At 40.3% G+C, this 23,680-nt stretch overlaps 1 protein-coding gene and 1 pseudogene across 1 annotated transcript; one reads left to right on the top strand and one right to left on the bottom strand.

Annotated features, from left to right (window-relative positions):
• Nucleotides 1-875: 875 nt before the first annotated feature.
• On the top strand, nt 876-1,509 carry LOC131293745 (putative nuclease HARBI1). Its single transcript, XM_058321811.1, has 3 exons — nt 876-975; nt 1,047-1,188; nt 1,248-1,509. Exons 1-3 carry the CDS (start codon nt 876-878, stop codon nt 1,507-1,509), a joined length of 504 nt encoding a protein of 167 aa, XP_058177794.1.
• Nucleotides 1,510-1,880: 371 nt separating this feature from the next.
• Nucleotides 1,881-2,347, bottom strand: LOC131293744 (uncharacterized; annotated as a pseudogene).
• Nucleotides 2,348-23,680: the final 21,333 nt, after the last annotated feature.

Below are 23,680 nucleotides of genomic sequence, written 5' to 3'. Positions count from 1 at the left end.
TACCGACTCATCATTGCCGGTTGACAGTTAGCGTTAATTTGTTGTGAGTCGTGTAAACGCGTGATGCGTTCGGAAACTTTCAGTTCAGTGAAATGAAGACGTTTGAAAGTTTCTCTTGCATGAAAGTTGCTGTCATTTATCTGCAGCTTTAGACTCGAATAATTCTCTCATCACACGGAAACCGCCGACTCGAACGTTCGAGAAAATTGCATTACGGTCACTTGTTCGAGTCGATGAAACTTTCATCGATTTTTTCTCCAAGGGCAACTGTCAAACTGGGTGAAGAAACTGTTGGATTTTGTAAACATTGGAAAAACAGTTAAAAGTTTGTTCGTGATTCAATCGTGATTAGGTGAAAAATGATTCCCGCATACGATTTTAGCGATAGTGATAGTGATTCAGATGGAGATTTTCAGTTACTTACCCGCCGGAGAATGCTTCGAAATCGAAATGATCCTATGAAGCTACCAACTCCAGCGTAAGTCCCTAATCCGATTCAATTAGATTGCCTTGCTAATTTTCTTTTTATAATTTTCAGGTACAAAAAGAATTTCAGAATGACGAAGGATACTTTTCAAATGATTCTGACAAAAATAGAACCACATTTCCCACCAACGAAGGGTATTGGCTTAACCGTTAAAGATAAACTGGCTGCTACTTTGAGATTTCTAGCTGAAGGCAGTTACCAGCATGGCGTCGGACAGGACTTCAATGTGGCAATCGCCCAGCCTACATTCTCCGTTATCTTCCGCCAAACGCTTAAGGTAATGGAGGAAATTTTATGCTCTGAATGGATCACCGTGGAAATGGACGACGCATATCAACAAGAGGCAAGGCGTTATTTCTTCGAAAAAAGTGGCATTCCCGGGATCGTAATGTGCGTAGACGGTACGCATATACGTATCATACCACCAATGAATGATAGAGACCATCATTACAACAGGAAAGGATTCTACAGCTTGAATGCTTTGATGATATAACATTCTACTTATTGATACCGCATTTTAGTAAAATTGTAAAGTCACGTTCATTTATATATTTCTAGCTCTGTGATCATAAAATGGTAATAAGGTACGTTAACGCTCGATATGGAGGAGCAAATCACGATTCGCATATTTGGAGTGTTAACGGCATCGATGACTTTTTTGCCAACAAGCATCAAACCGGAGATACGACTGTCAAAGTACTTGGTTAGTTACAAAATTATCGAAATGTTGCCAAATTCTTATTTCTTTTTTTTTATTCACTGCGGATTCTGCATACCCATCAAAACCGTGGATTGTAACACCGAAAAGAAATGCTGCGCCGGACTCACCAGAAGCCAGTTATAACACCCATCATGCAAAAGGAAGAGAAATTATCGAACGCACATTCGGTATACTAAAAAATAAGTCCACGTGTTTACTTTGGGCAAGACAGTTACACTACACACCTGAAATTGCCATATGTATTACAAATGTATGTTGCGCTTTGTATAATATTTGCATAGCGCATAACTTCTCCGAATAAAATAATTTTTAACACACAAATCGGTAGCAAAACTTAAAGTTTATTTTTAATTCACAGATTTGATTCACAGATTTTAATTCAGTTCACTTCACAGATAAAAATAAGCTAGAATAATTGACAAAGTTAAGACTTACGTTCTAATAATTGTTTAAGTAAGTCGTTTGTTTCTTTTAAGGCTGCAACTGTTGCTTGATTTGTTTCAATCAATTTTGCATCCGATTCTAGTTTGAGCTTCATTATTTTAATGAGCTCTTGGTTTTGTTTTAAAATCTCTTCCATGTTTTTTCGCTTCCTTTTTCTTGACGGCAGTGCGTTGGAAGACGGTTCTGGTGGGTGCTGTGCGTCGGACGATGGCTCTGGTGGGGGCGTAGTCACGCTAGTTTCGACAGCTTCGTTAGGTGAGGCAGGTGTTGGATCTATAGGAGCAATCTCGGAAGGCACAACACTAACTGGCATATAGCCGAATGATCTACCGGAGTTGCCGGTGATGGTTGTTCTAAGGTTGCAAAGATCGGCAACCCTTTCTTCGATTTCATTGAGGTGCTTTGTTTTATTACGACCACCACCGGTAGCATGAAGCGATGCGTTATTTTCTCGCAATTTTTTTTACAGAGTACTTGTAATCGAACCAGGCCTTAAATGAAAAGAAAGGCAAATGTTACATACTAATTTTTCCTTCGGAATTTATCAAGATATTTACCCTTTTCCACGAAGAAATATCTTTAATGGGTGGTCCCAGCGCATTCAAATCGTTCATTAGATTGCTCCAAAAACTAGTAGTTTCTGCGACACGCAGAGCTCTGGCAATATCCGGTGCCGTCTCCATTAGCTCCACCATTTTACTAAATTGACGACGAGTGGTGCGTCCATCCGTGCTTTCCCTAAAAACAACAACCGTTTGCATTTTTTGAATTAACTTTTAACGTTATGTTAATTTTGAATGTATCTTACATTTTTATTTTGATAGTTTTACTACGACTCTACTGGGTGGAAGTTGCCGTAACACTAAACTGACGGATAAAAATTTGTCGAATTCGAGATCCCGTTCGAGAACCGCAATGCATTTTTTCCCAAATAGTTCGACAGATTACTTTGATCGACAAAAAAGTTCTCGAACGGGAGCTGAACGGAAACTCGAAGATGAGGCATAATGCAAATGTGCCGTTCGAGTCGGAAATTCTCGAACATTCGAGTCTCGTAATAGGCCCTACTATTCGAAAAACCAGGAAATCGAATATTTGAAGTTTTCATCATTTCAAGCAGGATGAGCTCTCAAAATAACAAGAGTAAAGTAAGTATTCATACATCCGGTCATTTTGAAATCACCGTTTTATGCGTGTGCATCAGAAATGGATGTTTTTTCGAAAATGGTGCAGTGGCTTGTGTTGTGAGATGCTGTTTAACACGTTAAGCGCTATGCTTTCCGTTCTGCCGGCGATTCGTAGAAACGCCGGCCTACCTAACGGGCTCGGTCTGTCCGAGCGGACCAACGCCGGGATACGGGAAAGAACGATGTCGATCCCACGGGACCGACGTAGCGTTTAACGTGTTACTGTCTTATTTTGCGTATCTTCAAACATTCTATTATTTAAATAGAAAAATGTTTGAACAATTACATTTTAAAAGAATTGCTACTCCGAACATCTATTCTGTTGTTTATCGGAATGCAAAACAGTGTTATACTGGCATCGGATCACTCGGCTGGCACTGTCCTGGCACAACTCCATTCGTTGATTTATGGGGATTCGACAACTAGTATGTGGTTCTATTGTCATATTTTGTTTTGTTTTTTTTTTGCAGCCAATAGATGATGATGAAGATGTTCTAATTTTTATTGACCTTGTCTCATCGAATCCATGCTTGTGGAACGAAAGGGACAAGGCATATAAGAATAATGTAATTAAAAACGATTGTTGGGCAGAAATTTTGTAATATAATAATATATCTACGCGTGAACTTCCGGCATCACGGTTGCCCTGATATATTACATATTTTCTTCACTCCTATTTCTTATGATAATATATCTACACGTGAACTTTCGGCATCACGGTTGCCTTGATATATTTCATATTCTTCTTTACATCACTTTCTTATCGTAATATATCTACACGTGAACTTCCGGCATCACGGTTGCCATGATACATTACGTAGTTCTCTTCACTTCACTTTCTAATGATAATATATCTACACGTGAACTTTCGGCATCACGGTTGCCATGATATATTATCTTTCTTCTATCACTTCAATTAGCAGCCTCACTGCTGACTGTAGAATGCCCTTTACTCGTAGTGGAATTCACTAATCACAATGCACCTGTAAGAAACCCATCCTTCCTCCTTCTCGAGACTTTGTCCCGAAATAAAACAAGTGTGGTTTCGTTTCTATAGTTGCCTAAACTGATCGAACTGTGCCTTTGTCTATTTTTCACTATAACTTCTTTACTGTCTGTAACTCCATCCTTGAACGGGGACGGAACTGAGCCTGAGCTCAGTTCTAAACTGAGATTTCACTATATCGAGGTTTCTGCGGAACTGAGCGTCGTGAACTGAGACTTCTGCTCAACTGAGACTTCTTCTCAACTGAGACTTGTTCGATCAGTCTTTGGCCCTTTATTTATAGTGCAATTTCTTCCTTAAGTTTAACATTTCTTTTTGGATTATTTCTAATGGGTTCCCACGGTTCATGTCTGAATTTCTAAGAATTTTGATAAAGAAAATAATATTGAATTTAACACTTTTGTTTGTCTAAATTTTGATTGGTCGTTTATAGATTTGATATCGATTTACTGTCTGGCTAACTTCCTGTTTACTTAATTATGATTGGTTAGTTTGGTTAATATGATCCTACACGTGCCTATCGTGATCGAACATGTTTGTTCGCCTAATTTGGGGCTCATTATTTTACCTGAAAGTGTGGGAATCCATACATTGTCCGTGGGAAAATTGTTGACAGTTGGTTAAAATTTTGTTTACTTCTCACGAACAGCGAAGAAAGTGGGGTAAAACTGCAAATTTGGTATGTTCCATCAACAGGACAAAGAGTTGAGGCGTTCGAAATATGTTCTGGAGGAAGACTGGGTATAAGGCAGACCAACACACTTCATTTCGGCAATCACAGCGAGCAAAAGGATCTATATCACATGATTTCACACAGAAGAGCAGTTTCTATCCGCAGGACCATGGATACTGTGATCTAGAATTACCAACTACCTATTTCGCGAAGATTTTACCGGAGATCTCCCATAAGTATGCTGGAAATTTTTGTAAACACTTTTTTAACCAACTGTCACAACAATGGCGGAGCAAAAAACAGCTTTGACCCGAACTGTCTGTTAATTGTCTTTGCTTAAAACATATTATAGAAAATTGCGTGATGATGTGTCGAAAAGCAAATCAACTGGATCATGTAAGGCTAGATTTGTATATTTTTATTTTTAAATATAAAAGTATTGGATTTTTTTTAACAGGTGCAACCGATACTAGCCGACCATCGTGGTTCGCATATAAATCGATGGAGTTCATGAAAAATATTAATAAACCAAAAAAAACATTAAATTCGGTAAATATTAATTTTTAATCCGGTATAAATTCGGTAGTTATTCTTCTTCTTCTTCTTGGCGTAACGACCATCATGCATGCCCCGTTAAGGGCTTACGAGACTTGTTTCCCTGTTGTACGTGGATAGTCAGTCCTCTCGTACAGGGGAGGGTCCGGTCTCGGTTGGGATTCGAACCCACGCCGTCGAGGTGGTGAGCCCCGGCGCTCATGGGCCGATTTTCTGGTTGGATCGCCACGAATCAGTTATAATGCTGTTGTTTTCCATTCGGTCCGTCATATTCGAAGGAGAATATGATTCTGCCGAAGAACGTGTTCTCAAAAAGTTATGTAGGCAAACTGCTGCCATCACAACTTTTTCAGCCTTTTCTGGCCTTAACTCCATTGGCTTTCTCAGCACTCTAAATCTATTACTGAGTATGCCAAACACATTTTCGACTACTCGTCGTGGTCTCGAGTGTCTGGCGTTAAATATTCTTTGAAGGGATCTTTCGGCTGGATACCCCCCAAATGGCCTCAGACAGTATTCTGTCAGAGGAAATGCTTTATCACCAAGAAGGGCATATGGAACCCTCATGGAATAAGGAGGCCTTAATATCTCCGGTTCAGGTATATTAAGAGCACGGCTTTCAAACTTTTGTTTAATGGGACTGTTTATGAAAACACCACCATCTGACACTTTTCCTTGGCAGCCAACGTCCGCAAATATGAAATTATAGTTTGCGTCCACTATAGCCAGAAGTACAATGCTATATGTTCCTTTATAGTTATAGTATTCTGTGCCACTGTGTCGTGGAGCTATAATTTGCACATGCTTTCCGTCTATCGCCCCGATACCATGGGGAAAGTTCCATCTTGTTTCGAACTCTTCTGCAATCTTTCGCCACTCTGCCGCAGTGTTGGAAAGCTGAAATACACTGGAGGAAACAAGAATAGCACCACCCTGTTTTTTTACAATATTTTTTATATTTCCATAAAATTGGAGCTTTTTCGAGTTTGGTACGTTATTACAATCAGTTTCACAACTTTCCAGTGGATTACGGTCGCATGAATGCGGGCTAATAACGTTAAAACAAAATAATTCATGAAAACGGGGAGGAAATAAAAATAGCACCACTTTGGTTTTTCGTTCAGCAATTGAAGATATTCTTACAAAATCTCAATTAAAATAAAGTTTAATGATTTTATTAGTAAATATAACAGTATTTGCATCGAATCCCTTCAATACGCGGTGATTTGGAGGTACATAATACATTTTTTCAGAGAGTTCTGCTCATGACGCTCCCAGCATTCACGAATACGAATTAGCACGTGATTGTTGCCTCAATTTGTTAACATTTGAAGTCAACCACGATGACCATGAATAGGCCAAAGGTTTTTTATGAGATTAGGATACAAAGAGCCTACTGGCCACCTTGATAGCTCCATTCTTATGTCAGGAATCCAACCTGTAGTTTACATCAACTCATGGAATCCGGTATATTTTTATTAGAAAACAAAGTCTAAGCTCACCCAAGTTTAATTTTGTTCAATTAATCTTGTTTCTCGTACATCAAACTTCATTCTCAGTCAGATGCATGGCAAGGTAAGCTTTCGTTGCAGTGAGAGAGCTCCCCATATCAATGGTTTAACACCACCAACGTTCTGGCTTATTTTAACACCAGGTTCTTGTCGAAGATCTAGCTAAAAGTATTGTCAAACATGTAGGAAACTAAGAATGAACTTTATTTCGCCTGAAAAGAACTTTTTTTCACGCGTCGCAGCAACAAATATATCTTAAAGTGAGTTTGAACCGTTTCAATGCATGTCGCTCTGTCGTGTTGGGCTTGCGGAATCTTTGTGGCTACTTGTAGTCTTCCTCGCTCAATGTAATTTGCTGCAAATGTCTTATTGGCACCTTTAGTTGAATTCTGCTTGATTTAGAAACACTATTCGTCCCTGGTTTGCTCCTTGTTTATAAATTATTCGCATATCCATCTCCGTAAGCTGGGTTTTACTGCCGCGTTGGTCCTTGTGGCCGTCGTTACCGGAATGTTTCATCAACCCTACTGCTATGATATGTAATCGGAAGGTTTTTAGACCGAATTTCAGGGAACAGCCCTCTACTACCATGGTCAGTTTTGATCTTTAGCTCGGTTTTAACGAAGCGATGCTGTGATCTGACCCATGTCTTCTAAATGACTTGGAAACTCAAATAACACACGACTAATAACATTTAATTTCTATAGTTTAGGTTCCATACTAACTACTAATATCTTAAAAATTCATTTAAGAATATTAGTTTTTTAAATATCTTCAATTGCTGAACAAAAGCCAAAGTGGTGCTATTTTTATTTCCTCCCCATTTTTAGGCTTTTTTCAGTTTAAATGGTAATTCTCCACATTAAAGCGGCCGTAATCCACTAGAAAGTTGTAAAACTGATTGTAATAACGTACCAAACTCAAAAAAGCTCCAATTTTATGGAAATATAAAAAATATTGGCAAAAAACAAGGTGGTGCTATTCTTGTTTCCTCCAGTGTATAAGAAAATGAAATAAATTTTAGTGTTAGCTTATCAACATTAATATTTTGTGTATTTAAGCTTCCGGAAGAAAATCAGACTGTCCAATTCGAATAGTCCCTGGAAGAAGTTATAAAAGATGTGGATGAATTGTTGCCATCATCTTCCTTGGAACCATCGCAAGCTATATCTATACCAGAAGATGTAAAAAATGAAGAAAACGTGGAGCCACGACGAAAAAACGCAAATCCCAGGCACAGGGTCTATCAGAAGTGGATAAAATGTTGGTGAACATGATAGAAAAACTGGACAAAACACCTGAAGCTCCACCACATAACAATTGTACAGACATTGGAAGGCATATTGCCAGGGATTTGGAAAATTTTCCGTTCCAACATCGAACTAGAGTTATAAGACGTATTTTTGAAGTCATTGAGGAAGAGGCAGATTTGTTTTTTAATAAATGTGTAGAATAGTATAGTAAAGTTAGATAATGTTTTAGGATAAATTATAGAAAGATAAGGGTATAGAAGTAAGATAGTTTATTTTTAGGAGGTTAGAGATAGGTAAGATAGGTTAATATTTTTTGTTTTGGTGTTATTAGTGTTTGCCTTAGTATAGTCAGTATTAGTTAGCATTATAATAGGGAGTAGGAAACATAATTTAGGAATTGCAAATGTTTAAGTGTAATCATTATTGTATCATTATCATCATATTATTGTTAGCATTAGGATAGGTAGGATTAGTTAGCATTAGAATAGCGAGTAGGAAACATAATATAGAGTCTATATATAAATAGACGTTAAATGCGATGATGGTCTCTTATTACTCGATGAATCGTGTGACTACATATCAATCAAAATAAACTAATATATTACACGTGAAATAAATTAGTATCCTAAATTAGTATGATTGGTACTTTAAACTATTAATAACATGTGCATGAAAAAATGAAAAATTTCAAAATTTCTATTAATCGAAACAAATTGACAAATCACAAACGAAGTATCTATTCAAACACATTTAATAGCCCAAGCGCAACAGAATGTGTTCATAAACGACACACAAAACTAAAAAACATGCCAACAATAATAGTTTTGCCAGCTATAGTTAAAGTTTCCTCCAACTAACATAAGGTAGCATGACAGGCCATTGGAATATGGTTAGTAGTATTAAACTGATGTAACTTTACATTAAAGTTTTTATAACTCAATTATCTTTAACGTTAAAAAAATAATTATCTTAAACGTTAATTAAAATAAAATCCAAATCAAAAGATCTAAAATGCCAACATTCAATTTAACTTTATGCAAAAAAGATATGGATTCAATTGGAATTTAAAAAGCAGTTCATATGACAACTAAATATTTTAAAAGAACCAAAGAATTTACATACACACATACCTTAATATATTTTTTTAGAAGCTTAATTATGTTATCGCAAACTTCCGGTACTTTTTCCGATATGGTTGATGGCGCTACCTAAAAGAATAAAAATAATTTAATCTCAAATCATTTTGAAGTATCAAAGTACAGTATTCTTCGGAAATGTGGACTGTGCTTTGATATTGGTTGTTCTTTAATGCTGTATGTTTTATACGTTTATCGGCAAATTAATTGTTAGTGTATTCTCTTTCAGAATGCTTCACAAGGCCTAGGGGCCGAACGAAACGTATTTTGAAACGTGAATGAAAAGTATTGTTTGCCTTTTGAAATTGTGCTTTACGTGTACTTACCCGAAATAATGCTGCCAGGCTGGCGTAGGAGTCACCGGTGGCCAGATATCGAATAGTGATCGAATGGCGACAGTCTGTAGGCACTTTTAGAGCTGCAACCATAAATCGTAAAATTTTTAGCATTCACCCAAAGTTTATACCTTTCAAATATGTTACTTACCGAAAAGAGCTATACAGCGATTTTCCGATTCCATTGTACCAGAACCGGCCTCCGCTAATTTCAACTATCTCCGTCGATGGGCTGTCAGGGGTTCCGAGCAGCGTCTGGGCAGTTTTCGGAACTTTGGCGCCCGTTTTGAGGAAAAGCCTCAAAATCATGTTTACCGAATGGGTTGACTGGTTAGTGGACAATGCCCAATACCTCAGTCCCATTAACAAAGGCAAAACATCGATACAATCAAAGTTTTCCTCGTCTTCGTTCTCGTCATCGTCATCGGAAAAACTTTCCTTTTGATCGACGACGGAAGGTTCGACCTCGACGTCAAGCTCCGGACGAAGTTCCTCTTGTTCCGAAGATCCAAAATGCGCTTCTGGCTCGCTTGATGAAATGGCTGTAGAGCCAGAGGAACCCGCCCCAGCTTGCAGCAGCTTTTCCCGAGCCACAGACCGACGATACAGCGCACCAGTTGTCCGCAAACGTTTCAACTCTTGCGGCATTTTCTTCACGAGTTTTTGTCTAGCACACTTTATCTCACAGGAAAGCACTTTGAAAAATTGATCACGCGTGACTTGCTGATCACACTATCAACACGAGACTGAAGTCTGTATGGATGCAAACTATTGTGACGCTCGATCGTAATTGATCAATGGCGCTCTCTGCCAAAGGTCAAAGCTCCTGTGTAGTGTCGCACACTGTTTTGTGAGATCCGTCTGAAGATCAGCAGGTGCAAATCGAACGAGATACACGTGCTTATCAAAATCGTTCGATTGATAGTTTCTAAGTGTGCATGAGAATTATCGTTTCTAATGGTAAATGTGCCTTTCCCTTCTCCTGCAGAGGTCTCTATGTTCGAGATGATGGGATCTTTGCATACTAAATTAGAAATGATGGAGACAGAATTGTTACTGATGAAGTCCAAAAGAAAATTTGGCGCATGGCCATTGAAAAATGGCACCGAGCCCCCCCCCCCCCCCCCCCCCCCCCCCCCACTATGACATAATGATTCCAGTGACAAAATGACATAATGCATAATGACCCAGAGCGCTGAAAAAGTACAGCACCTTCCGCACAACGTTTGCATTAAAAATAGACAAATTTTAATCTGTGATAAGAAAAACGTTAAACAATCTAATTGAATGAAGTAAATTTTATTGTAAATTTACATCTTTAATGCACTTTAGAAAAATATTCTGACGGCCAGTAAGCCGGCCTTACGATCGTTGGCCGAAACTTTAGCCATAGCCGACAAAACCAATCGTGTAAAGATGTTTTTCAGTTGTTGTGAGCCATTCATGACTAAATGCTACTCCGGTTGGACTTTAAAATGTTGTAATGGGTCCTACGATGCATTTTGCGTATGATTTACTGTGGCCAGGTAAGTAAAAACAACAGAATTGCACTCTTTATGATGTTTTCTGTACGGAATAAGTTGCTTAATTCGTGATAGGAAGAGCAGCGGCTTTGGGCAAATCTTTCTCGCTGGTTTTCAGCAATGGTATGGCGTTCTATGGGAATTAAGGGACCCCACCATATTTTAAATATACTGTAACAAGCTTCAAAAGCACCATAAAGTACCAGGTTTTTTTACCACTTGTCGCCGTCTGGCTTCAAATATTCTTTGGTCACGTGGTCCGCGATAAAGGTGGATGTTTTAATACACAATCAAACGTAGCTGGTTAATTGTTTTGGATACGGTGGCTTCAATTTAAATGATGAAGTTGTCAAACTTGTCCCAAATTTAAAGAAATGCTACTCTTTATTTTGCTTTTAACGGAAAGTTGCTAGCGTTTTTCGATTTTGCATAAAAGTCATCAAAATTTGTCTAATTTTTAAAATGCAAACATTAGTTACATTGCGCTTCAACCCTCCACAAATTATGTGTATTACTACCGAGAAAGCCCAGGATAAGACTTAACAGTAGGAAGGAAATGCCCTGAGAATCAAATTGCCAGTTAGAGCATATTGGCTCTAACAATACGGCAGCGTTGCGTGATACCACAATAATGAATAAAATAAATGCGTCTATTTGGTTACCTATTTTTGGCTAAATTCAAAAGTTTGCGATTTCTAAACCAATTCTTGGTCTAAAAAACTTTTGGTAAGAAGTATCCGCTTGAAATAATGTTGTCGCTAATTTCTAATGATGAAAAAAGTTTTGAATTTTTTTTTCAAAAAAGTTTTTGCTCGGATGGCGTCAACGGGATTCGATCCGGCGCCGGCAGACGTAGATGGTCGAGGAAGTGTGCGACGAGTTGGAGGTGAGCAAGCGCAGGTGCGGAACAACACGGTAATGAAGTTGATGGACCCGCGACGCATGAAGGGCTTGAGGCACGGGTGCGGAACGAGCGATAAATCGAATCGGGATTTCGAACTCCTGTACATCCAATGTGGGGGAAAGAGAAAAAGCATATTCGAACAGTACGAAAGCGCCAAAACTTGGACTTGGGTAGAGAATTATTCGCCTATCACATGTGACTAGATTTTCTTTTTATCAGAGCTATTTCGAGATCCGTTTCGAAACGGTCTCGAATACGAGCGCTCGTCTCGAATCGAGATTTTTTCGGTATTCTTACATTCGAATCGAGTCATAGCTGTTCGGCAGTTGTCAAAATCAAATGGTCAACACAGAACGTAGAATGTGAAAAAGTGAGTTGTTGTTAGTTGAGTTTCGTGATTTTACGAGTTCTTACTTTGCTTCGGCGAATGATCCGAACTATGACAGATGCGTTAGAATTGCCTGACCGAGCGTGAGTTTTGTAAAACAAGGAAAAAACGAGATTAAACTAACCCATTACTTTCTTTTCAGCTTTATTAAGAGTTTTTGTGTGTCGAAGGGTATTTTTCTTAGTATTCTTTGTGATATTGCGCTAAGATTTACTCCAGTCTAAGGACGCGGGTTGACTGTTTAAGAAAAACTTGCCACTGCTTTGCGAATCTTAGCAGAAGGCAGTTATCAGCATGGAGTTGGACTATGGAAGCCACACTATGCCCCTAGTGGATTTCGCTTGAGATGAGCAGTAACGTGCAACAAGAAGCAAGTCGTTACTTTTTTAGAAAAAGTGACCCTTTTGAACACATTTATGCGTTAGAACTATTTTAAGTCCTTCAACAGAAAGTTCGACTCCAGTGTCTAACTTATCTGGATCATTAAATAGTTCTAACGCACAAATGTGTTCAACAAGGGTTCGCAATGGATACAACAGAAAGTTGGTCATGCTATGTTTTACAATCGATACGATGTGTTTCGCAACGACCGCAATAATGCGAACAGCCAGAAGTCTAGGGGCGGAGGTGTACTCATAGCCACCAAATGTGAATACCGCTGTTTGGCTTGCGAAGTGGTAAATTCACCCACCGAATCACTATGGGTGCGTGCTCGGATGATTTCGACGTGCTTCATCACAGGCACCGTATATCTTCCTCCCGATTGCAGCAACAACGTCGAGACAATTTCTGCATTCTGCTCGTCCCTACTCGCGATTGCGGATGAATACCCGGAGGACGTATTCATGCTACTCGGCGACTTCAATCAACCTGCTCTGTCGTGGGCATCGGATTGGGCATCGGGTGCCCTGCAGGTGGATGTTTCGAATTCCCGAATTTCCACAGCGTGTACCCATCTACTCGACTCGCTCAGCCTTGCTGGATTGCATCAGATCAACAGTCACCACAACACGCACGGCTCAATCCTTGATTTGGTTCTAGTGGACTCAGCTTTGAGAAAACTACGTACCATGCGTTATTTGCGAAACGAATTTCACCAGACCAACTTTGCTCGTGCTGCCAAAATTTACAAAGAGCTCAATCGGATTGCCTATGCTGAACACATTAGAAAAATTGAGATCAACTTTAAAAAGAATCCCAAGGCATTTTGGAACTTCGTCAACACTAAGAAGTCTAGCAAACGGCTCCCTTCCTCCCTGGTCCATCAAGGGAAAACGATCACCGGAGATGCCGAGTTTTGCAAAGCTTTCGCGATGCACTTTGCCTCTATATACACCAGCAACTCCTCGACCAGTTACGACACCACACCAGCTACAACTGGCATTAACGAGGAAGTCGACTTAACATTGCCTATTCTTTCTGAAGCTGAGGTGTGTGCTGCAATCTCTCAATTGAAGCCATCGTTCGCGCCTGGGCCTGACTCCATCCCAAGCGCAATCCTACTAAACTGCAAGGCTGCTCTTATACCTGTCTTGACTGTTTTGTTCAACAAATCCTTGCAGTCGAAACGCTTCCCGCTTCTTTGGAAATCGTCCTGGATTTTTCCCGTTCCAAAAAAATCTGACAAAATAGATGTGTGTAACTATCGAGGAATTTCAATGTTATGTGCTTGCGGTAAGCTGTTCGAGAAAATCATGCACCTCCATGTCCATCGTGCTTTCTGTCAGTCTATTTCCGTTCTACAACATGGCTTTATGCCGAAGCGTTCTATTGACACCAACTTGTTATCGTTCTTAAGCATTTGCTACGACACCATTGACAAGGGCGAGCAAGTTGACGCTATTTATACCGACTTCCGTGCTGCTTTCGACAAGGTCAATCACAGTATTCTGCTTGCTAAATTGCTTAAGTATGGTGTCCATATCAATGTCGTTAATTGGCTCGATAGTTACCTAAAAGATTGTCAAATTTGGGTCAAAATAGGGTCATGTTTTTCCGAATCGTTTTGTAACTCGTCCGGTGTCCCCCAAGGCAGCATACTGGGCCCGTTACTGTTTTCAATATTTATTAACGATATCGCCTTCACCGTACGCAATGTGAATGTTCTGCTGTTTGCCGATGATTTGAAAATGTTCCTTCCTGTGCAGGGCCTTGACGACTGCAAAAAATTACAAGACGCGCTTAACTCATTTTCTGTCTGGTGTACTAAAAACGACATGTATGTTAATGTGAGCAAATGTAACTGTATAACCTTTGCAAGGAAAAAGACACCTGTGATATTCGATTACAAAATTACTGACCTTGGCGTTCCTCGTTGCACTGTGATTCGTGACTTAGGAGTAATTTTAGACAGTAAGCTTAACCTTTCATGCCACTACCAGACCATAATCACCAAAGCGACCAAAATGCTAGGTTTTGTTCTTCGTGTTGCGACAGATTTTAAGGATCCTTACTGTTTAAAATCGTTATACTGTGCCCTAGTTCGTCCAATTCTGGAGTTTGCAAGCATTGTCTGGTGTCCTAATCATGTTACGAAAATTGAACGTCTTGAAAAAATACAAAAAAAAAGTAACTCGTGTTATGTACTATCGTCTTCCATGGGCTAACCAAATGCCGCGTCCCCCGTACAACGTAAGATGTCTTTTGTTCGGCCTTGAAACCTTAGAAGCCAGAAGAAGTACTGTTCAATGTCTGTTTATTCATAAATTACTTAATGGTGAAGTGGATGCTCCCTTCATTCTTGAGAATATTGAACTTGTGGCACCAAGCAGAAACCTAAGAGGCAGAACATTAATTAGGATACCATATAGAGTAAGTGAATTTGGCGCCAACGATCCATTGATCCAATCCAAGCTAGGGTTTTCCGTTGACTTCCATATGTCTGTATCTCAGTTACGTCAGGTCCTTCGTTTTAGTATAGCGTCTTAACTATGTTTTACATGTGTAAGTTATCTCGTTATTTAGGCTCACAGCCCGATAACTGAACAATAATAAATAAATAAATAAATAAATAAATTATAATCGAGAATGGCTTCGATATTACTGCTTCTATTGACTGTTTAGTCGAACAAGATGCGTATCATCCAAGCTTGTTGATCGACATTTCTATCCCCACCATCACGGCCGACACAGTGCTGCCCGAACACAGTACTCCATGCACCAGGGAAAATCTTAATTTCAAGAAGGCGAATTTCAATAAGATGCTTGATATGCTCGCGAACACGGACTGGTCGTTTTGCGAACCTAACTCCAAGTTATCCATAGGCAACGCAATAGAGCTATTTAATTGTCATATCCGACTTATTTTCGGAGAATGTTACCCAACCGTTCGCGCTCGTATTCACTCAGATCCACCTTGGAGCAATATACATTTAGGGAAACTGAAATCATCCAAAAACAAAGCGCTTAGGCGCTACAAAAAATCGAAACTATATGTTGACAAATTACTGTTCAATACGCTCAATGGCAATCATAGAAGGCTTAATCGTTACCTCTACAGGTCATACGTAGATAAAACAGAGAAGCAGTTGTCTCATCATCCTAAGTCCTTCTGGAAATTTGAGCCTTTATTCCGAATCTGCTGACAACGAAGCAGACATTTGTCGGTTGTTCGCTAGGAAATTTAGCTCCGTGTTCATTAATGGAACTTGAGCTCCGATTAATGTTCCTGCTGCGTTACGTTTCTCGCCGGCTGACATGCTTGACATATCGGTTCAAAACAAAAATTTATTGAGAAACATTCCTCCAATTTTCTAGAGAATCGAGACCAAACAATAAACAGCGAGTTCTATAAGGAGGACGGGACATACGATTAGCCCATGGCAAACGATAAAACAAGACACGTGTGGCCCTCCTCTGAACATTCTCCAATCTATAAATCCACGTGGTTTGAACTGGTAACCAGACAGTACACGCAAACTCAAGAATTGGTCTTACCAGCGAACAGTACAGGGATTTTAAAGTAAACGCGGACTTTGGCAATTGTAGAATTGAAGTGATCAGAGAGCGTCTATTTACTGTCTAGTAGAACACCTAGGAAGTACATTAAGTTAGTTTCGATAGATCTATTTGGCATAAAACCATGTTGGACGGGAGATATCGATTGTCGAAAACCTCGCTGGATATATTTTACTATGAGAAGCTCAAACAACTTGCTGCACGCGCACAGCATGGTGATGCCCCGATAATTGGTGATGTCGTCCCGGTCCGCCTTCTTATGCGCAGGAAACATCAAAGAAGATTTCCAAAGGAACGGAAAGCTTCGTGACTGCAAGGATTTGTTTAACATTTTCGTTAAGATCGGAACAAGAGCCTGCTTACAGTTGATGATTAACGCGCTGGGGATCAAGTCAGGCCCAGCTGCGTACGAAGGCTTGAGGTCCTTTACAGCAGCGAGTACCTCGTCTTCGGGGAAAGATGGCAGCGGAATGTAAACTTTCTCTTGTATGGCTCCAAGAACTGTGGAGTCGATATAAACCCATGTTGAGGCATTGTCATATAGAGACGTAAAGTAGGTGCCAAAAGCTTCACAGAGACTCTTTTCGCCCGAGTATAAGTTGCTATTTAAAGACATTGATGCCGGAAGTCCACCGTCACTTTTCGATTTTCTTATGAATTTCCAGAAAGTTTTTGGATTCATTCTGAATCTCGATTCTATTCTGCGAAGATACCGCGCGTAAGCCTTTTTATTTGATTCTTTAAGAAGCTTCGCCGCGGCCATATACTCCATCAGATTTCTTGGATTCTTGTGCCTTTGGTCCCTTCTATGCAGGCGCAGTTTACGTGTCTTAAGCCTTTTGAGGGCGTTTGTTGCCCAAGGAGGGTCTAAAGGAGCAGAGCAAGTCGGAACGTAACTGCAGTAATGGTCAACCACAGATCTCGAAAATTGGTGAGCAAGCTCATCGACGCCATGGCCCGACTCTATAAAGCTCCAGTCAGAACCGTTCAGAGCATCGGAAAGACCAGCAAAGTTAGATCTCTGGAAGTCCCACGTCAAACGCTGAACGTTTGAAACGGAAGTCATTTGAGAGTTGCTTGGAATTTCGAAGTTGATTTCGAGCGCTGGGTGAACGAGGTCGAGTCCTACGAGAGGATCAAGGCATTCTTCGACTGCAAGTTTGTATGCAAGCAAAGTATCGTTCGCGAATACAAGTTCCAGCAGTGATCCTCTGACGTTGTGCACATGATTCAGTTGACAAAGTCCAGCGTAGCTCCATTCGTCTAGTAGAAGTGCATTACTTGCAGTAACACGTGACAGTGAAGGATTCAGCGAGATGGCACTTGTCACGACACGATCCCAAACTAGAAGAGGTTGATTAAGTCCCCAGTAAGAAGTATTGAATCCGAAGGGTACAGTTCGACGAGACCTCGTAAAAATGAGCAGTGGGAGCGAATAACGTTGGTATCGCTTGCGATATCCGGTGGAATATATACAGTACCGACTGCAACACAGCATTGAGGGAACATGATACGAACCCAGAGACACTCGATGTTATCAGAGTTCAGAGGGCAGAGTTGAGCTTGAAAATTCCTTTTAACAGCTATCAAAACACCACCTTCTCGCTTCTTAGCACTGTTCGCAGATGAAGGATCGGAGCGAAATACTAGATAACGGGAACAATCAAAGGGAAGCGAGGAGGGAAAGGAATCATCCTACTAAGTTTCGGTGAGTATTATAATATCATAGTTGGTCGCTTGGACGTTGACTAGTAGCTCAGTATGTTTTGTACGCAGCCCACGAACATTTTGGTAGTAGCACTTCAAGCAAATTATCCCATTGGGTGAGCGTAAGTCCTCGTCAAGCCGAGTTCCGGTCGTATTAACCATTTTTGAATTTGAATTAGTTGTTCGTACCCCACTGCCTGGCAATTCTCTTGGATGATTCCAGTGTACAAGAAAGGCAATAAGCATTTGGTATCCAATTATCGTGGTGTTACTTCATTATGTTCTACAGCTAAAGTAATGGAAGGGAAATCGTTCACCAAGCTTTAAGTAGACATGCAACTCAATATTTAGTCAACATGGGTTTATCCCAAAGCGATCCGTTTCGACTAATCTAGTCTAGTCTAGTAAAGTTTCTTTTAAGTAGTAAAGCATCAAAAGGGTTGAATCGATTGTTTCTTCAATCCCCTTTCCCGAATTGTGTACTGCAAAGAGCAGTTCTTTGGTGATTTTAGGATACTTTTTGAAGTGTTATACTTTTTAATGATGTCTGAATGTGTTAGTTTGCTAATGTAAGTCTAATTTCATATGTTTTGAAATCTTTTTCCATCGATATGATGGATAAATGATTACGTTTCGCTCCAACAAAGTAGTGTGACGCATATTTCAATAAAAACTTCAATAATATAATAAATCGAATCGTCCGAGTGCTTCTAACGATGCCCAAGAGTCGTCTGCATCGATAATAACAAATATCAAGTGTCGAAACTAACTTACACACCACTTTAGCTAACAAAAATACGATGAAATGTAACTGTCCAACTTTGCGATTGGCCGTCAAAATTCTGACTTTTTCCACTTTATTGTTTATTGCGTCGTTTGGGTACGATTTTTTTCACCGTTCTTTTTGCACGTACTTCGTAGGAATGCAATGATGCAATGAAGATGCAATGAAAAAAAATCATTATTATCAATTCTAAGTACTCTAAAATCGACCACAAAGTCGGAAGCATATGCTCTTTTTTTGAGCGTCCGGATTAACTTTGGGCCCAGTGTATTTCAGTTGCGCTGTTCTGGGCACTTTTGATGGTGCACCGTCGCTTCAAATAAGCAACACAAATCACACAAAAGATCCCTCTTAATTACACTCGCATGTGACCATTCTCAGTACGATTTACCTTGTAGCGCTAGATTTCTTATTGGGAAGCGTGAAAATCCCTGACAGCCTGTCAGTTTTACTAGTAGGATGGGCACTGAGGCTAGTGCACCCGATACGCGTGTTTGTACACACCAGAGAACTGGATATGTGTTGAAGTTATTCATGCCGAATTTTCAATCTATAGGTGTCTTTCTTGTGCGCATCACGTTGAACCCAGGTCTTCGGAGCGAGCTGGAGCGAGTATGGTTTGCCAAATAAGAATGAAATCCTAGTACTCAGACGTTGTCAACAAGCGTGTACATTTGTTCAATCGGACAGAAATCTTCAGTTGATAATATATGAAAACTCGACGGTATGTGTGCTTTTGAAAAATATCAAAGAAACAAACACGCAAATACATCAAACAATTGCTTAAGCTCTGAACTGGGCACTGCTTCTGGTGCACGCATTCACTGGTCGAAGTTTTTTTCATTCAAGTGGTCCATAAGCCGTGTGCTAATTTTTCACTTTCATGCAGCAAGATATCGTCCAAGAACTTTTCATACATCATTTTGCAAAAAGAACCATGGAAGAAAAGTTATTAATTGGGAAAATGAGTGTTCCTCGGCCGAAATCAGGCACAAGGTTAAAATTGTTTTGCTGGCCCTGTTTGCTTTTTCAAAAGCCATCAGATGGTCATACGAAGTTGCATAAAGCAGAATACGCAGATTTGAATCACCTTTCTTCTTCCATTCTAGGTGATGGTTCCTCCACGCAAACTTGAAATTTGGAACCATTTCAAATTGATAGACAACCAAGCAGATTGCAAGTATTGGGCTTCAAAAATGCTGTATTCGCAGAACAAATCGACATCCAACATGAAACGGCATTTGAAAACACACAAATTTCTTAACACTCAAGTAAGAGCGATAAGGTCGAGTCCGATAGAACAGATAAGTTTATCCGATAACGAAGAGACTGATCAGCCAACAACGTCTAATCAGGAAATTTCATCCGTTTTGTAAGATAAAATTCACCAATATTTCCGTCAGGTCACCTATAACAATAGCAGATAAACAAGAATTAGACAAGACAATTGTGATGTGTCTGCAGCCATGGACCATGGAGGAGGGCTGCAGCCATGGACCGAGCTACCTGGAGAACGATTGGTGACCAGGCCATGTCAGCACGACGTGCTCAACTGCGAGGGGGCCATTAAAGAAGAAGAAGAAGAATTGTGATGTGTGTGTAAAGAGTTTTTACCATTTTCTACAGTCGAAGGCAAATATTTTAAAAAGTTTATATCAAAACTAAATCCTCATTATCAATCACCACCCAAAAAACCTTTGTCAAATTCATTCTTGCCTACTTCCACGAAACATACCGTCCGATACCGTCCGATATACTCCCTTTACCTCCAGCATAAGCAAACAGAAAATAAGAGTGAGCGTCCACTGTCACCAGAAGCACAATGCTTTAAAAGTTTTTATAATTCTTATAATCTGATCCGCTGTGATCCGGTTGCCGGATGCTGACGTGTTTGCCATCGATTGCTCCAATAGCATGTGGAAAGTTCCAACGATCCTTAAACTGTTTTGAAAACCTCCAACCATTGTGCTTTTGTAGAAGGAAACTGTAAAAAAGAAAATGAAACTTTGCTCAAATTGATCATCAATTTACTATTAATATTTGTAACATTTGTTTGTTTTTCTTTTCGGCTTGACGAGCACGATAAGGACCTCGCTCTGCACTGCCTCAATCCTTCGACCACGGCTATATGTTGCCACTAGATCCCCCCAGTTTCTTTCCGAAAATCTCTCTCCTTGTCCTGTACCATCACTCCGTTTATCTCCCTTAACTTCAAGCCTTCCGTCTACGTCCTTAGACAATACACCTTTACCTTCCATTCCTACCCAAACTCCCTCGAACACTAATCGAAAACGACGAAAGACCAATGGGGGTAGTGAAGTGAGCGAGGTCCTCAAAGAGTTCATCGAGGCGACCGTGGCCAATGCGAACTCGCCGGAAAATATTTTCGGTCGCTGGGTCGCTGAATTCCTCAGACGATTCACGCCTGCGGAACAAGAGGTGACGTCGAAGATTCAGCGAGCCATGCTGGAGGCCGAGGATTACGTGAAGTCCAGAAGGCAAGCGATGTGATTGCAATGTGCATGTTGAATGTTTAATGTTATAAATGTTGTTTTGTTCGAAACTGCCTCTTGAAACTATCGCTCCTAGTATGCTCTGATTCCTACGTTGTGTTGTGTTGTTTTTTAATTGTAAACGCGTGCTTCTCGTGCCACTATCCAAACGCAAGAGTGCTATAATACAGAAAAAACTTCTCTTGGCTAGCCGGAAAGAAAGTTGGAAGCCCCCAACAAAGCTGTCGACCGTTGAGGTAGATTTTTACGTAAACTTATACGGTTTTTGGGTTTGAGCTTGGAGTTTGCAGCTCATGTAGCGGGGCGGTTAGACTAACAGTACTGTTATGATGTGAGGTATTAATCGTGCTATATATATTTTCAGGATTATGCAATATGAATAACTTTTTTAATGTACATACCTATTGTGCCTCGAAGACAGCCTCGAATAGTGAAACTAGTGGCCAGACTATTATTACTCCTACTTCTTGGTCAGTTGCAGCCTCAACAACAGTGCAGGACCATCCGCTCGATACACCAACTGCGAAAACAGGATAAAATAAACACGAAACAAATAGCGCTACAACGAACAATGTTGGAGATGCTAGGAGGCGCACAACCAGCAAAAGTGCGTGATTCATTAAGAGAATTCAAGCCAGTTGAGACTGCCCAAGAGCTGGAACAATTAAATGTCTCTCTTGGTAGTGACATTGAAACAAGAGCAGCCTTAGAAAACTGGCTGAAAATGAAGATCATTGGTAGGGACGAAAGCAATCGACTGCACGAGGCCATTGATCTTATTTCCAGCCGATCTTTGTTTGCGCAATGTAGCTGGACTGGGCATGGTAGGACCGAAAAGGTTCAATTAAATACTTGATGTTTCTGATGCATTTTTTAAATCATTCATGCAACGAAAATCGTATCGGTTCAAAACGTTCAGTTCCTTTAGTTTCTAACGGTTCTCAACAATTGAGCGGAAATCAATCATCAACAACTGCGCGAAAGAAGGAAATACGGATTGGCGAAAATCATTTAAACTCAACAGCATCCCGAAGCGGATGGCGAATGAACGATGTGACATAAATGACTAAAGGATTTGCACCCAACTCGGCATGGAGGGCTCGTTAAAAAGACATGCAAGCTTGCTGGACAGTTGCAGTGCCATTACTTCTGCCTGGTAAGAGATGAAGGTTTTCTCTATTTCAACTTTCTTCCAGAGAAATAACGCTGCGACTTTTCGGAAGCATACGCACCAAAACGTTCCTCGTGCGGGACGTTTTTGATAGGCTCTCTGGAATCCGGGACCGAAAGTGCGTCTATTGCTGTCGATTCTCAGCCCCCATTAAATGTTGCGCTGAAGGATGCAATCGGTGGTTTCACTGTATGAGGGATTATAACAATTCGTGTCTGGTACAGTTCACCGACAGTTATCTGTCGTTCTGTGATCAGCATCTACCGGACCGGAACCGCCGCCGGTACCAGATACTAAAAACCTTCTCTTTGTAATTTCGTTAGAGAGGGTTTGCAGAGTACAATTTCTGATTTTAGCGAAACGGCTAAAATCGAAACGGCCATCCAACGAATTGATAGGTAGAGCTCCGCCACCAAACGAAGTTATAGCAAACGCTCCGTCAGGCAATCAGGCGGCGGAGTTTCAGATGACGGAGAGATAGCTACAGGCTCTTTGGGTGACTCAGAAATTAGAAATAGAATGTAGCATACGCTATGCACAATCTTAACCAGACACACTTTAATTGATCGATGCCAATCTATTCATACTTGATTCAACCGAAATTATAAAGATGCAGCATAAGCAAATTCCGATCAACGCATCGAAACAGCGCAACTCGTAAACATGTTGCGACTCGATTGTGCGCGAGCATTGCACCCAACGACCGTACATCAGTGCAGAACAATGACTATTTGCAACGTTAAGGTATGAATGTTTATCTCAACTGATAACATTCATCTCATGCTACGCTCCACTACCACCGGGATGAAAGGATGTGGACTTAAAAGGGTTGCTGAATAACTTGGACATCGAGGCGAGGGCCCACCCACTCGTCGTGTTGGCAAGTGACTTTAACACTGAAACCGCCGATGGGATTTTTTTGTCCCATCGCACTCGAAAACGGTGTGTTATTCCGCTTGACGTCGTGACAACCAATTTACATTTTCTGACATTTATTTACTTTTAACGATCTTTCGAATGCGCCCATAAAAAAACATGTATCCCATATGGTACTTCAAAAACTCATTTCCATCCTAGAACAGCCATATGGGACATTTTTGTCCCATAGGCAAAATATGTTGCGAGGGCTGGTATCCCTGCTGTCAAAAAAATATGAACGGTCTGCGGAAAAACTTTTGAACTTTTCAAAAACGGAAGTTTTTGAAATCCAAAAAACTAAGCTAGTTGGCACAGTCAGCAAGGCTAGAAGAGAAGTACTGATCTGCGTAAAGAAAGCCTAAGAGAAACTTTGCTTTACCACAGCGTTTTATAGCGGCGACGCAACTCTTACAGCCTATCAAGGAAAAGCTTAAAAAAATGTCGATTTACTGAGCAGTATTTAGAATTTTTGTATCGCTAATATAGCATCCGATCTGGGGATGCTTT

This window comes from Anopheles ziemanni, chromosome 2 (genome assembly GCF_943734765.1).
Source record: "Anopheles ziemanni chromosome 2, idAnoZiCoDA_A2_x.2, whole genome shotgun sequence".
In the NCBI taxonomy this organism is placed as follows: domain Eukaryota; kingdom Metazoa; phylum Arthropoda; class Insecta; order Diptera; family Culicidae; genus Anopheles; species Anopheles ziemanni.
The sequence above is the reverse complement of the archived record's forward strand: the minus strand, read 5'-3'. Positions and strand labels throughout refer to the sequence as shown.